We start from the raw sequence: 17,300 nt of genomic DNA on the forward strand, positions 1-17,300 counted from the left end.
CTCGACTAGAGAGATCATTTCAAATTGCATATGGCCAGGAATACCTTTCCATCAAAACCAGAGATGCATTTCTGTTCAGTCAACTTCAAGCAGGACTCAAACTAACTCTTATAGAAAGCCCAACAGTTTCTGGATCTACTTCCTACAAGCAGCTCTGCATTACATCCAAACAGGAAGAAAAGAGGCAAAGGGAGCTAAGACGTCTCAGGCAACAGCAAGACAGACAGATCAGAATTCAGAGCTCCAGGCAAGTTTCAGGTTACCATTCTTCCTCACGACCTACTAACCTGATCCTAGATCTCCACGTGAGTGTTATGTGTGTGGTAAAACAGATCACATTGCAAAACAATGTAAACTACGCAAAAGTGAAAGCACTGTTGTGGAACCAAAGCCCAAAAAGGTATCTACTGTTACTTCAACATCTGCAGCTCCTAGGGTGAACACAGCCAATCCTATGCAGTTTTTAGATTCTGACTCTGATGGTTCTGTTAGTGTGGTACGTGTCACTGACCATGGAAGCCATCTTTGAAGGGTACAGGTTGATATTGCTGGGGTACCAGCCATGGGACTGATAGATACTGGTGCTGATATAACTATTATGGGCCCAGAACTGTTTTAAAAAGTAGCTGCAGTTGCTGGCCTTTAGAAAAAACAGTTCAAGCCAGCAGACAAACTGCCCCACACATATGACCGCTGCACATTTAAGTTGGATGGACGACTTGACCTTGATGTAACGTTTGTTGACAAAACCATGCACACAGCAGTGTATGTCAAGATGGATGCTTTTGATGATTTACTGCTCTCAGAAGGAGTGTGTCATCAGCTTGGCATTGTGGAGTATCACCCACAAGTGGATGCTAACAAGCCTAATCGTGATCCTGAGGTTGAACCCACTCCATCAGCACTTAGTTTTCGGTTCCAATTGGTACAATCTGTAAGGTTACACCTCGTAGTGGTACTTTAGTGTCAGTGAAGTTGGAGAATCATGAAGTCAGCGGCCCATTGCTACTGGAACAAACTGACAATCTTATGAAGTGAGGCCATAATGAACTGGAACTAGGTGAGTCACTAGTACATTGCAATGCTTCTGGATTTACTAAGGTGTTTTTGTGTAACCCCACAGGCTCCATTTGCAAGCTTGCCAAAGCACTTGCCTGGGTATGGCTTCTGAAGTAAACCTAATAGTACCAACACCAAGAAGTACAGATTCTTCACCATTAACAAGGGCAGGGAATATTACCTCTACTGATACAAGTGATTGTCAGCGGAAATTGACTCTGTCAATTGCAGAGATTGGTGCTGAATTGCCTTGGCAAGACAAGAGCACACTGTATTCCTTTCTTTGTGAGTATCACAATACATTTGCTTTGGAGGATGGTGAGAGGGGCGAGATAGACGTAGTGACAATGGAAATTATTACTGGAGAAGCCCAACCAAAGCGTCAACTGGTACGACGTACCCCCTTTGCAGCCAGGCAAGAGATAGCCAAGCAACTTCGAGAAGTGCAGGCACAGAATGTGATTACTCCATCAGATAGTCCATGGGCAAGCCCAGTTGTGCTGGTACGGAAAAAAGATGGGTCATTACGTTTCTGCATTGATTACCGCAGCCTGAATTTAGCTACCAAGAGTGACACTTTCCTCTACCCAGAATTGATGATCTCCTGGACCAACTGGGAAATGCAAAATATTTTTCAACTTTAGACTTAGCAGCTGGATACTGGCAGGTGCAGATGCATCCAGACTCAAGAGAGAAGACTGCATTTGTCACTCACCAGGGACTTTATGAGTTTACTGTAATGCCCTTTGGCCTGAAGAATACCCCTGCTGTTTTCCAACAATTGATGAACAAAGTACTCATGGGACTTAATCCAGAGAATGGTCGTGACTTTGTGGCAGTTTACTTAGACGATGTCATCATTTTTTCAGACACATTTGAAGACCACCTTGCACACTTGAAACAAGTGCTGCAATGCTTTACAGCTGCTGGACTAAAGCTCAAGCCATCTAAATGTCATTTTATTTGCCAAACTGTCGAGTATTTAGGACACACTATCACACCAAAGGGAATATCTCCTAACAACAGCCGAGTAGTTGCCATCCAGAACTTTCCAGTCCCTACATCTGTAAAGGAGGTTAGGCAATTTGTTGGCCTCGCTTCTTATTACCGCCGTTTCATCAATGGGTTTGCTAAAATAGCACAGCCCCTACACCAGGACACTCATAAAGATGCACACTTCAACTGGTCATCAGATTGTCAACTATAATTCCAACAACTCTAGGACACTTTAATCAATTCACCAGTACTTGCTTATCCTAACTTCTCCAAAAGTTTCACACTGGAAACTGACGCGTCAATTAAGGGACTAGGTGCAGTCCTTTCACAGACACAAGAGGACAATCGGTTGCACCCAGTCAGTAGATCTTTGTCATCAGTCGAGAAGAGATACGCCATCACAGAACTGGAAACCCTCGCAGTTGTCTTGGCTATCAGCCACTTTCATGCTTACCTTTACGGCCATGATGTTACAGTTTACACCAACCACTCCGCTATGAAATCAGTCTCAGAAACACCTAGTCCAAGTGCAAAGTATGCCCGTTAGTGGAGCAAGGTATATGCAAGTGGAGTCCAGTCAGTGCAGATAGTGTACCATCTGGGTAGAGAGGATTCCAGTGCAGACACATTATCACGTAACCCCCACAGTGAACTACCCTCATCCTCCTCTGATTGTGATGTACAAGTAGCAGCAGTTGATAGTACCATCCCTCCATTGGACTTGGAAATCTCTCAGTTGCTTCAACAAGACAGTGAACAAGGTTACAATGGCGAAACTGTTGCAGGGCACTGCACAACAACAGGATCCAGAACATGCAGTGATACCTTACCAGATGACCACACTAAGGCAAAAACGATTGCAACACAAGTACAATCATTTGCCATTATAGATGGAGTATTGTACTTTATTGACCAGAAAAAACAACCACTGTCGTAGATGCATTGTTCCAAAAAGTTACAAACTCAACTGATTAAAGAGAACCACAGTGGCCCCATGGCTGGACATTTTTCAGGGGAGAAACTCTATAAGTCCTTAGTGATGCATTGGTGGTGGTCAGGCATGTAAAAACACTGTGCTTCTTGCCCACAGTGTGCAATAGTCAATTGAAACAGACGAATTAACAAACCACCACCTCTTTCCCCTATTCCAGTTCAGCGTCCCTTTCAAATTATGGGAGTAGATGTCATGGAGTTACCTGTTACTGACTCTGGGAACCTTCATGTGGTAGTCTTTCAAGACTTTTTAACTAAATGGCCTTTGGTATTTCCTGTGCCAGACCAGAAAGCAGTTAGACTCGTCAAGTTACTGACAGAGGAGGTCATTCCACTGTTGGTTGTACCAGAAGCCCTCCTTTCAGATAGAGGTACAAACCTGATGTCTACTTTAATGCTTGGCATTTGCAAAAAACTGGGAATTCGTAAATTGAACACCACAGCCTACCATCCTGAGTGTGATGGGATGGTAGAACGTTTCAACCGCACCCTAAAGACTGCTCTTCGGAAACATGCTGCCACCTATGGATCTCAATGGGATAAATACTTGAGTGGTATACTGTTTGCTTACAGAAATGCCCACATGACTCCACAGGTGAATAACCTTCATACCTCCTGTTTGGCGTAGACTGCAGAACCCCTACTGATGCTGCTCTATTGAAGCCCTCCTCTCTACAACCGGGCAACACACAGGATTACAGGGAAAAATTGTCTCAGTTAATGGACCAGATGTTAGCATTTCTAAAGTGTACTACCCACAAGAGGGAGGCATTCAAGTGCACCAATCATGTGTCAAGCCTTACCCACCAATCTTTCCTGCAGGTTTCTTTTGGTATGGTGGGAATAGGAGAGGACCAGGTCGCCCCCCTAAATGGGTTGAACAGTTTCTGACCGATAATCAACTAAAGGAAACAAATAATGAAAATTATAGAATTTCAGCATCACAAGGCAATCATACTAGTCAAGATGATGTACCTCATGAAACAGCAAGTAGTCACAGAACATAGACCATCACAAGAATTGACTCAACAGAAGAGGATGAGCAGCAAGTATAATCACGTCAAAATCTTCGTTGTCCTAAGAAGTTCTCTGATTGACAAACGCATTAACCACCTTTGGCACCATTTAAGGAAAGCGTATAGATTTTCTTGCAGATATAAACAGTCAGCATTTGAAATAATCTGATGGTACAAAGTGAGATCATCAGCAAAAAGCTTGAACTTACGTTTAACAAACTGTGCCAAGTCATTAAGATACAAAATGAATTGCAGGGGACCAAGAATAGTTCCTTGAGGCACCCCCGAAATCACAGGTAGCCAAGAAGAAAATGAACCATTCAAAACCAAACGCTGTCTACGAGTAGTCAAAAAACATTTGAACCAGTTCAATAAAGTTCCACCTACCCCATACAGCCGTAATTTCAGTAGGAGTCTCTCATGGGGTACAGAATCGAAAGCTTTGGTGAAATCCAATGAGCACTATGGCGCAAGTTTAAAATCTTAGCCCAATCATCAACAGTAGTTAATAAAAGAGAGGTAGTAGATCTACGTTGACGAAACCCAAATTGATTGTCACACAAGATATTGTTCTGTTCAAGCACACTATATAATCTGGAATGAACAATATTCTCAAGAACTTTAGCTAATAAACAAGTTAAGCTAATGGGGCGATAATTAGAAGCACACTGCTTGTCACCTTTCTTGTATGCAGGACACACATTAGCACTCACCCAATCCAAAGGTAAAACAGCATCCTGCAACAATTTATTAAAAAGTGTAGTCAAAGAGGGAGACAACTCAGCAGCTCCTTCTTTCAACAAGCGAGCACATATCTTATCAGGACCACAGGCTTTATTCACTTTTAAAGAAGAAAGAAGTTCGAATACCTCCTCAGTTGATGTCTTAATTCACATGGTCCAAAAACACGGGGGAATCATAAACATTTAATTCTTTCTAAAGAAGACCAAGAGATGAAACATCTTCAACAGTAAACACTGAACTAGAATATTCATTGAAGTGATGAGCCTTGTCTGAATCAGAGATCAACAACGACTCATTTCTAAGAATTGGAGATACAGGATGACGACAATGCTTAATTTTGTTCACCCAGTTCCAGAAGCACTTTTGGTCAGTGCTGAGAGTACTAGATAGACTCTCAGCATAGATCCGGTAATCCTTTCTGGTGAGTTTACGCACTAGATTCCTCAATGATTTGTACTTTTGGGTTAAGTAATCAGAAGGTCTACGTTTAAGTTTATGGTAAACAATACGTTTGAGCTTGATAGCTTTGATGGTAACAGCAGAGAGCCAGCATTTCATCCTGGACCTACACCAGCGTACCACAGGGACGTCAGTAGAAACAGCAGCAAAAAAACAGATCCTTCCAATCTTCCCACCAGGAATCAATATCATTTGCCTCAGCCATCTCCCATGGAACAGATGATAAAGTTTCTCGAAACTTGTCAAAATTAGCTTTTTTGTAATTATATAAGTAATGGTGAACAGAAAGCTGCTTCGGAGGTAAAGTAGAAAACATAAACTGCACAGCATCATGATCAGTGCCTGGTAAACTGTCACACACTTGAAGATGTGAGACAGAGGATGAATTGTTAGTAAGAACTAAGTCCAAAACATTATCTCCTCTAGTAGGATCTCGAACCAGTTGACACAAAGAAAAATCATGGAGTGTATCACAGAACTGAACTGATAACTTGTCAGAGGAGGTAGGTCCAGAAATAGCCCAGTCTACTAAAGGCAAGTTAAAATCCCCACACAAATACATAGACAAATTGGGTGGAATTGATCGTAGGGAAGAAGCAATGGATGATACAAACTCAACTGATGAGGATGGAGGACAATATGCTAGTCCAAACAAAACTGAATACTCTCTTAGTACTTAATACTGAATTCTAAAACTGAATACTTAAACTGAATACTTAATACTCTCTTAGTAGTCTATAATTGTATTTATGTAATTACCTGTGCACGTGCGTGTGAGTCATTAATTAGAAGTGTTGCTGGTGTCATGCGGTGAGGTGCTATATACATATACGGTATATTCAAGCAGACTGGTCTTTTCCTTCTTCTTGCAATGAAACCATGTTGAAGTGTTAATTTTCCCTATCCTTGAGCAGCATATTTAGATGTCACAAACTTATTTAAGCACTTACACTTGGTAGATACCTGTAACCGTCACAATAGGTTCAAGACCACGTCTATTAATGTGTTCTTGGTTGATTAATAACCATCGAGCACCGAGACCACACCTCTTAACAATCTATTTACTTGATCATGATGACACACCCTGTTGTTATTGGTCTAGCTGCATTCATAAGCTAGCACAGTGAAAATATGAAATAGTGACACATATCCCCTGGTAGGTGAAAGGTAGACTCAAGATACTCTAATAGAGCGGTTACCCTAATAGAACAGTCACATGTGTATAGCTGTATGCTATAACTAAAAACCAAACAAACCGGTATATTAAAAAGTAGGTATCCAAGGAATAAAAAGTAGTGAAACAGCAGATGAATGATATAATATAGCATTGCTCGGTGGGAAAATCTCTACTTTGGCAATGAACAAAATCAATGTCATAGCACGCCAATGTAGTGATATTCCCATCAAACTATGCTGTAATACCATCATTCATCTCTTGCTTCACTACTTTTTATCACTTGGATCCCTAATTCATTTTTAAATTAATAATTTTTACTATATGAAATAGGGTTCAGCGATTAAAGGTAGTGAAACAAGATAATATGCAGTGTTGGGAGTAACGCGCTACTTATGTAACGCATTACGTAATATTATTACTTTTGTGGTAACAAAGTAATATAACGAAATACACTATAAAAACAGGTAATATAACGCAAGCTACTTTACTTACAAATGTAACGCGTTACCTAAGTAATATAGTTACTGTAACGAGTCTAATATTACATAATATTATTACTACAAGTAACAAAGTTACTAATCTCGTTAGTTATCCTCTGAGTAATGCCTAGCCACAGCGAAGTAACGAGGCCTACTGAATGAAGCTTATTCACCAGCTTCTTACTTATAACCAAAATTTGCATATTGTCCAACAGCGCAATCATGTCACGTGATAAGGTGGTAGTTTCACACGTGACAGCTTAAGGCTGTGGACACAAAGTAATATAATATGTAATATTATTACAGTTACTTTATTTTATGGGTAATATGTAACTGTAACTAAATGGTTCAGTTGCAAGTAATATGTAATATGTAACTAGTTACTTTTACAAAGTAACTTGCCCAACACTGATAATATGATGGTAGCTATGAGGAAAATTTCCTTCTAAGCATTGTAGCAATGAAAAAATTGATATGTTTTACCATCTTTTCAATGCCAAAGCAGCTGTAGCTACCAACATCTCTTGTTTCACTACTTTTTATCACTGGAACCCACTTCATTTTTAAATTAATAATTCACTAGTTTAATACTTTTTTTGTTAAAGCTATGAAATATGTACACATGTGGTTGTGTGTTTCCTTGAGCAAGAAACTTTACTCACATTGCTCCAGTCTACATAGCTATATATTGGGGATCTGGTGGCCTGGGGAAGCAACCCACCCAGCCGTAACATCAATGGGTACCTGGTATTTACTGGGGAAGCAAATGCCCAACTGTCCTTAGCGGTATTGTGGTCATTGTGGTGCTTTGGGTTCCACGACCTCTCTTCGTGAGACCTCCTACGGGTTACTAGATTTGAGAAAAAAATTTCAATATCCAGCTGCCTGTGTTTTCTTGGTTTTCACGCTGTATGTTTGAGATTTTATACTACTGTGCATTGTTTATCAAAATACTCTAATGGAATGGTCACTTTTGGAATTGGAGAATCAAGGGTTCAATGAATCTGTCTGCTGTCTGTCTTTCTGTCTATGCTTGTTGACCTCCATGTGGTGGCCTGGAAACATATTTCAGGCTTTCTACAGGTATGTGTTGTTGTGTTGCTTTTGTCAGTCCATTCTTCAGAACGGCTAATGCTAGCAATGTGGCTAACAGCAGCCACCCTGTCAGCGACTGTGTGGTGGATACCAGGTCAGGGCATTAGGTTGGTCTTCCAGCCAGCCAGCCTGACCATAGTCACAACAAAGCTAGAGGCCAATCAAAGTGTGCAGCCATCATTTTATGCCACAACGACAAACCCACGGGTAGGATGGGGTAGTTGGAAAAGGCGGATATGGTCAGACATGGACATTTTCAAAATACACTTCACGTTTACATTTGTACAACAGTTATTTTCATACTAACATTATTTGTACAGCAGTCTTCACTTCCAGACACAGAGATAGCACTTATCCATTTATAAGCGGATAGTCTAGAACGCTATAGAGTACCATACATCATATGTATACTGTTGTACACACACTATACAAATCTGATGCATACTCACAGAGATTCATCTGGCATGCCCCACAGATATTATAGTTTTGTAAGCTATAATATCTATGCATACCCCCAACTTAGCCTTGCAAGCCAAGAGTATAGTAGGTATAAGCGCCTGCGCCTTATACTGAAAGCTGTGAGCTCCTGGGTCTTGCTTGTGAGAGTAAACTAGGGTGGATCTCTACAGTCACATAACAGCATTAGATTTCTAGAGCATTTGTACAATAGTACATGGTCTATAACACTTGTATCATGTAGCCAATCCTCTGCACATGTGCTTATAAATGGATAAGCGCTACATGCGAAGACCATGCCTGGATCTAGAAGCGAAGACTACTTTTACAGAACAACGTTAGGTATGAAATATTAACTGTTGTATAGATGTAAAAGTGTATTTTGAAAATGTCCATCCGTGTCTGTGTCCATCCATATCCGCCTTTTCCAACTACCCAGTAGGATGTGCCTTTTGTGGTTCCAATAAATGTCTGCCTTTTGCACTTTTCCATTCAGTTTATCTGATGGTGTCTTCTGGAAGTTGTTGAGTGTTGTTTGCACAAGTAGGTCCAAAGAAGTACAAAGCTATTGTCCCAGCCCAGGAATATCCCTGTGAGACACCATCTTCGCCACTGCCAGTGTACCATATATGTACTGGCACCTACACAGATCTTCATTCACTAGTAGGAGAATCTGGGAGATCATTGGGCATGCCCATGGTACACTGTGTGTAAATCAACTGTGGAGAGCTCCTGGTTGCTAAGCTTAACAGAATTATATTTCCATTGCTAATATCCAGGAGACCAAATGGTTTGGGTCTGACATCTGGCCCATTGGTGAATGGACCATTTTACACTCAGGTCACTATTTACCAGTTGAAAGTGATGCTGCTGCAAGACAAAATGGAGTTGGCATTTTATGGATAGTTGGGCTACTGCTGTATGGAGTGCTGTTGGAGACCAAGATGTATTGAATGGATTTCCACCAAATGACATGTTGTTGAATTTAGGAGACCTACACTGTAAATGCTTGTGTTAGGGTGTGGGATAAATCCTCAGAGTTGTGGGGTCAGATGTGTTGAGTTACCCTATTTGCTCGATTTGTGTCCCAGGGTACTATTATATTTTTACCCAAAAACCCATTGAATAGTGCTGTACTGCGGTATTACTGGAGGGTGCACTACTAATATTTTAAAACTGCCTTTGCTATAGCTATTCTACATTACAATTTTATAAAACACACTAGCTGCGGTACCTGCCCTTCATGCAAGTTTAGCTGAATGATTGATATAATGTTGTGCCATGTGCTTTGAATATTGTATTGTTTGTACTTAACCATACATGCATTGCTACAGAAGCAAAATACAGTCTAGTGTACATGGTGTACACGTCCGTGATCCATTTAGCTCACCAACTGTAACACTAATAACATTATTGATGCAGCAGGCATTCAAGTTGATGTACAATCTTTCTGACATTCACGCACGCACGCACGCACGAACGCGCACACACACACACACACACATGTTGTAAAAATAAAACAGACAGCAAGTGTTCATATGTGCGTCCATATGATTGATCAGTTGAATACACAGTGAAGTTGAATTAAAGTTGCCAGCTGATCATGTGGTTCAGGGCATTAAAGCTAGGCTAAAGGCAGGCCTGCAAATACCCGTAGTTCACCACAGTAATCCATCTGTTGTGCCCAATTGTGAACTATAAATTCCATCCTACTCACTTGGAAGTGTACATATGTGCGTCCATATGATTGATCAGTTGAATACACAGTGAAGTTGAATTAAAGTTGCCAGCTGATCATGTGGTTCCAGGCATTAAAGCTAGGCTGCCTGCAAATACCCGTAGTTCACCACAGTAATCCATCTGCTGTGCCCAATTGTGAACTATAAATTCCATCCTACTCACTTGGAAGTTTATTACCGGTGTACGGTAACTCCAGTTTCTTGGCTCAATCGTAGCCTCGTTTGTCTTTGGCTCACTCAAAGCTGTATTCCTATCCCATTCAGTTCAGGCTTGCACTGTTCGTACTCTTCTCCAGAGTTCATATTCCAGGAGGCCAAAGATATCACTCTACTTCAGTCACGAATTTGTGTTGTTTGTCATAGATTTTGTAAAATGGACATCAGTCCAGGCAGAGATGCCTCACTGTTACTCTTCTACTTTGCTGTAATGCACCTATTTACCATTCTAGCTAGAGGTGTACCGATATAAGAAAACTAAACCGATCCGATACCAATACGATATGGATTAATCATTTTCAAACCGATACGATACCGATACGATATACCGATATAACTAAGTGTAGCTATTTATGTTTGAAGAACCACATATGCCATGTATTTTAGCTACTGAAGAAAATACTGAAGATAGTCTTAAGATTATTGGCTATGCTTGGTTATCCATGGTGGTGTGGCCTCTATTGACAGCTCAGACTATAAGGCACCCACAAATATTTTAATACATGCCCCTGCCAAGATTAGTCCGGATTACTCCGCATTTTAATGGCTTGTAGAGATGGCTGGTTGTTTTATGCTGTGTTCTTGGTTCATCTTTTTGCTGTTTCCCCAGGCTCATCACTATGAGTGTTTGTTGTATGATTGGTAAGCTTTGTAACAACAAAACAGTAATTATCCATGCACTTAGAGATGGCTTCGCGTAACGTACTGCTTTTAGACAAGGAAGATAACTACTGTTTCCCGCCCTTGTTAGCTAAATAGTAGGGTTTATAATATGGCTTGATTATTGGACAGTGTCCTCAAGATAGTTCAGTTGTATATCGGTGTATCGTATCGGTTTTTAGCAGCAATATCGGCTCCCACCGATATAGTAGAAATGTCTATATCGGCCACCGATACGATATGTATCGGTATATCAGTACACCTCTAATTCTAGCAGCACAGAAACTCACTTTCCTTCATTGCACATTATTTTGAATTGTTCAACACATTACATGCATCTGACATCATTACTATTGACATAGCATAGGTAAGCGTGTTTCCGTAAATTCACATTATATTATACTTCGACTTTCCTGTCTGTTTGCTTTCTTGCTGAATTTTTAGGTTAGTTTATTAGTTGTAGGCATGAATTCCACCATTAGATAAACAATTCAGGATAAAGAGTAGGCTTGTAGAGTTTGAAATTAATTAAAGACAAAATGTGTGCGTGGCACGTGTCAATAAATGTTCAAGACTTTTATTCCATTGTGACGCCGTAGCAGTAGAATTCGCCATGTAACTACCACCAAAGGGTGTGTATTATAACGTAGATCAACAGCATAGGGCTGCAATTGCCATTCCATGTAGTGGGAAGTAGCTGTGCTCGAAATACCAGTTTACGAAATTACGGTAATGGCAATTTTTTGGTGCTGTACAGCAAACAGGACATGCTAGCAACTTCTATTAATAGACTAGCTGCGGTACTTGCCCTTCATGCAGGTTGAGATGGATGATTGATATAATATTGTGCCTGCTCTTCGAATATTGTATTCTTTGTACTTAACCGCACATGTACTGCTGTATAATTCTAGTGTGTACATCTGTGATTCATTTAGCTCACCAACTGTAACACTAATAATATTATTGATGCAGCAGGCATTCAAGTTTTGGATAATCTTTCTGGCATTGACACACGCGCGCACACACACATGTTGTAAAAATAAAAAATAAAAAATAAAAAAAACAGCAAGTGTCCATATGTGACAAATGGACGTCCATATGATTAATCAGTTGAATACACAGTGAAGTTGAATACACAGTGAAGTTGCCAGCTGATCATGTGATTCAGGAAATTAAAGCTAGACTAAAGGCAGGCCTGCAAATACCCATAGTTAACCACTGTTATCCATCTGCTTTGTCGGCCAAGTGCGAACTACAGTATAAATTCCATCATGACCTACTCACTTGGAAGTTGATTACGTACGCCGTAACTCCAATCTCTCGGCTCACTCATAGCCTCGACCACTCCCGTTAGCTTCCTTTGGCTCACTCAAAGCTGCATTCCTATCCCATTCAGTTCAGGCCTGTGTTGTTCATACTCTACTCCAGTGTTCATATTCCAGAAGACCAAAGATATCACTCGTTTTCAGTCGCAAGTTTATGTTGTTACGCATGTATTTTGTAAAACGGACGTTACTTCAGGCACAGATACCTCACTGTTACTCTTCTGCTTTGCTGTGATACACCTTTTTACCATTCTAGAAGCACAGAAACTTGCTTTCCTTCATTGCACATTGTTTAGAATTATTCAACACGTCACAAGCGTCTGACGTCGTTACTACTGACATAGCAACGGGATTTCAAGGTGTGCGTGTTTGCGTAAATTCACGTTATATTATACTTTGACTTTCCTGTCTGTTTGCTTTCTTCCTGAATTGTATGGTTTGTTCATTAGTTGTAGTCATGAATTCCACCATTGGATAAACAATTTGGGGTAAAGAGTAGGCTTGTAGAGTTTGAAGTTGATTTCTGATGAAATGTGGGCGTGGCACATGTCAAAAAATGTTCGAGAGTTTTATTCCATAGGGACACAGTAGTGGTAGAATTCACCATGTAACTACCACCAAAGGGTGTGTATTATAACGTAGATCAATGGTGTAGGGCTGTAATCACCATTCCATGTAGTGGGAAGTAGCTGTGCTTGAAATACCCGTTTACAAAATTGTGATAATGGCGATTTTTCAGCACTGTACAGCAAGCGGGACATGCTAGAAACTTCCATTAATAAACTCCATGGTACTGGCTTGATTGGCGATTAATATACAGCAAATCCAGGGTCAATCGGTGCTACTGTTCGGGAGTTAGCTGGACCACGGACAAACAGACAGACAGCATTTCAGCTTTATATAGTAGATTGCTACTTACTTCTTCTACACAGGACCGTTCTTTCACTCAAATCCTTGGAGCACAACCATGTCACGCCTCATGCTACGTGATCAATTTACTAACTAATATCAGGAATTTCGATTATGTGACAGTCTTTAAATTTCACCGGATGGAGATTAGTACTAAAGGTATGCGAGCACTAGTAAGACTAATTACCAAAATATAGTGCGGTACTAATCGAGGGTGCGGCACAAATCGAGTAAATATGGTACATTTATTTTGATTTGTGAAGGTTGGTGAAGATTTGTTAAACTTTTGTGATCTGAATCAATCGTCACTAATGAACACCTGCTTTCAGAAAGGATTTTTTTGTTATAGGACGTGGACTCATTCTGCAGCAAAGTGATACTATTGTTCAGCTACGCAGGTGATGTGTGGTGCTACTTGCTGACAGACCAGCCTGCAGAGATGGCAGATAGGTGGTTTTGTCACCTTGTTGGTGTTCTTAATGCTACTAGCCAGTTTTCCCAAGAGTATGTTGATGGGATACCTTCTTGTGAGTTACGCATAGATTTAGATGACCCTCCCACATATAAAGAGTTTCTGAGTAAGGTGCAGTTGAGAAAGGCCGGTAGTATAATACATCAAGGATTGCTTCAGAGATGTTAGTGTTAGTTGGATTATATGTGTGTGATAATTGACATGGAATCAGCCTGTTGGATGTTGCTGGTAAACAGCTTGTTAGAATTCTTCAGGAGAGACTGCAGTTTGTTTATGAGAGTGTAGTGCCTATTCCCAGTGTGAATTTTGAGAAGGCATAACTGTGTTGATGTGATCTTTGTTGCAGCGCATAGCTTGTCCTTCTTTCTACACTCTTTTTTGGCCTATATGATTCAGTTCATAGAGCTGCTTTGTGGAAGGTACTGGAGAAGTACGGAGTCCCAGCTACTGCTTTGTTACCCATCATTCATTCTTTTCGCAAGGGTACAGGTATGAGGGCTTTTTTGTGTCAAGGTTAATGTGTCTAACTATTTTGAGGTGTGCAGTGGTGTATGAGAGTGGTATACTATCATTTCTGTTCTCAGTCTGGTTGTTATTCACATAGGCACAAACTGGTTGAAGATGATACAGCTAATTGGTACCATCCTGTGTAAGATGCTGCAATTTATGCCTCGTCATGTGATGATTTTCAAGAAATTGCCTCTTTTTTTCATTTGCGTAGCAAGAGGTTGGGGTTTGACAGTGAGCCTGATTGAATCCAAAGGTGTGGTGGCAGGAATTGGGGCTAACACTTCTGTGTTGTCTCCAATCGTAGACTTGGTGGAGAGCTTCAAGTGTTTGGGAAGCCTTAGTAATGATGAAGAGTTGTAAGCTGAGTTGTCTTGGTGGTTGGTAAAGGTATGTAGCTAGAATGTTTGGATGCCTCAGTCAGTCCATCTTTGCCAACAAATCTTTGTCAGCTGGTGCTCGTAGATGTGTTTACCTTTCTACTGTAGTGGCCACTGTGTTGTATGGTAGTGAAACTTGGGCTGTGAAGGCTGATCAGACAAGGGGACTAAAAATGTTCCACAATCTTTGTGTAAAAGGGATTTTAGAGGTTTCTAAACATCATCAGTGAAAGGATCATATCTCCTCTGAGCATTTGGTGGTGGAATTTGGGATGTCTGATGGGGTTGGTGGGTTATTGGGTTATGATGGGTTACTGGTGTTGTGCCGTCTGCGCTGGTTGTGTCATATAGTAAAGATGAATGATGACTGTTTGCCCAAGTAGGTGTTGTTTGGAGAACTTTTAACTAGTAGGACATTTCACGAGCCCAAGTTGTGATTTGTGATAGAGTGTGTAGGTGGGTGTGTGCGTGTGCGTGCGTGCGTGCGTGCGTGCGTGCGTGCAAACATGCGTTCATTCATTTGTGCGTGTGTGTGTGTGTGTGTGTGTGTGTGTGTGTGTGTGTGTGTGCATGTCTCTGTGTCTGTGTTGTGTATATGGTATATATTGCTTTGTTGTACTTAGATAAAGGATCAGAAGTTTTGGGAGCAACTGGAAAAACAATGGCTTGACTTGTCAAGGTTTTGTATAGAAGTTGTTTGTTAAATCTGCATGCTTGTGTGTACATTTGCTGTCTATTAATTTACTTACAGTATTGAATTACTATTGCTTTGTTATACAAATAGACAAACTACAGAGCATGAATGGTTATCTGATTATGAACATGATTGGCTAACTGACTATGAGAAATTCACTGAAGTATGTGTATGTATATAGATATGTTGTTGTATGTTTTTTAAGTACAGGACATTATCTAAATATAGGGGGTGTATATACCACTTTAGCATGGGCGGTCAAAGGCGCTGCTTGGGTTTAACTTGTGTATTCACAGGGCAATATCTAGATATCAACCGGGTAATATTGTGGGAATGCGGTTTGCTCATGGTTTTAATTTCCAACCAGTTCAACATTTTGGCTCATTTTATTAAGAGACACATAGTGTTTTATTGTGGGTTTTAGTTTACACATTAGACTAAGCTCAGTGTAGTAGCTACAGTGTAGGTTTAGATTACACTAAACTATTGTCCTACTTTATTTGTCCGCTACTGCATACGTAAGTGTTGATTCACTCTAACATATGATGCTTCCTATTACAAGAATTATCTATGATTCCATAGTGAATGGATTTCTTCTCGTACTGTTCTTCATTTGTAACGTTGTATAACAGGTAGAACATCACCTGAAAACAAGGCTGAATGGGAACTTTGCTCCTCAATAATTGATAATCGAAGAGTGTGTGTAGTCCATGGTGACTGAATTAATTGCTGAGGCACTTCTTCACTTGTAATGCCATTTAGAGGGCGGAACAAAGCTGAAAGTGAAGCAGAACGGCCAGATCACTTTGATACATAGTTGAGGCACATGTTAAGCCAGATTACTCACTTGATTTTTATTACAGCTTATTTTGGTTGTGTATGGGTGTTACTACCGTAAATCAGGAAAAATTTGTCAAAATCAAAAAAATTTTGTCTCTGGCTGTATCAACAAAAATTAAAACGATGAATTATTTTTAACTATACGAATAATTTATGGAATAATTTCTGCATACTAATATTAACATATAGTTATTCCATCAAAAACTTTTGTCAATTATGCGAATGATGAAAATATGTTGCATCGAAATTTTAATAGATGAATACTTTTCTATTCTGAAATTTTTCTGATTTGCAGTATTCACTGGACTGGACTACTGTACTGTACTGGACTGATATTTTTGGTTTTTACACATTTTATGGCATTTATTAAGTCTAGCTAGCTGAAGGCCTTCAGGAACCTTTAGCCCATTAGTAAATACGAAACACAAGCAGTGAAATAAGCAAAAACTGTTTCACTACTGCTCTGCAACTCCTGTATGCTTGTGTGTAGTAATGCTTCAGGACTGTGATAGCGATGGTTAACCAGTTATCAAGCTGCCAATGATATCTTTGAAGAAAATAGAGCAACCTTTGGCCAGATGCCATACAATCTGAGATACAGTATGTATGTAAGCTATACAGGAACAATCTATCTTCTTTAAACTTCTTTAATATACAAGATTGTCACAGATCAATGAAGTTCTCTCTGCCTGCAGTAACTACTTGCATGTGCTATATTGCCCATATTTGAGATCAAATTTATTAGAAGTGTACTAGTCTACAGAGTTGTCATTTTCTGTCCTAGTTAGTCAGGGTGTAAAAGTGTTGTAGACCAGTAGTGAAATCCCTAAAAGACAGTTTTTGCTTATTCCACTGCTTGTATTCGGCATTTAGAAATGGGAAAATGGTTCCCTGAAGGCCTTTAGCTAGTAGGACTTAATCCAACCTTAAAATGTGCAAAAACAAAAATATGTCATCCAATAGTTCAGTCCAGTAGTCCAGTCCATGAATAGCAAAACCCCCTATTTATACAAGTGTAAGAAAATATTTGAGTAGGGATCATACATATGTGACACTGTTACATGACTTGTACTATAAATATATT

The 17,300-nt window shown here is 40.1% G+C and overlaps 1 protein-coding gene across 2 annotated transcripts in view; it reads left to right on the top strand.

Annotated features, from left to right (window-relative positions):
- Positions 1-17,300, top strand: part of LOC136265130 (peroxisomal targeting signal 1 receptor-like) — a 186,975-nt gene that overhangs the window by 17,705 nt on the left and 151,970 nt on the right. For both annotated transcript variants that reach the window (XM_066059924.1, XM_066059925.1), the window contains exons 10-11: positions 15,306-15,361; positions 15,467-15,539. In XM_066059924.1, the coding sequence (XP_065915996.1) occupies positions 15,306-15,361; positions 15,467-15,539 (129 nt within the window). The remainder of the gene's footprint in view (positions 1-15,305; positions 15,362-15,466; positions 15,540-17,300) is intronic.

Source organism: Dysidea avara, chromosome 8, assembly GCF_963678975.1.
Source record: "Dysidea avara chromosome 8, odDysAvar1.4, whole genome shotgun sequence".
Lineage (NCBI taxonomy): Eukaryota > Metazoa > Porifera > Demospongiae > Dictyoceratida > Dysideidae > Dysidea > Dysidea avara.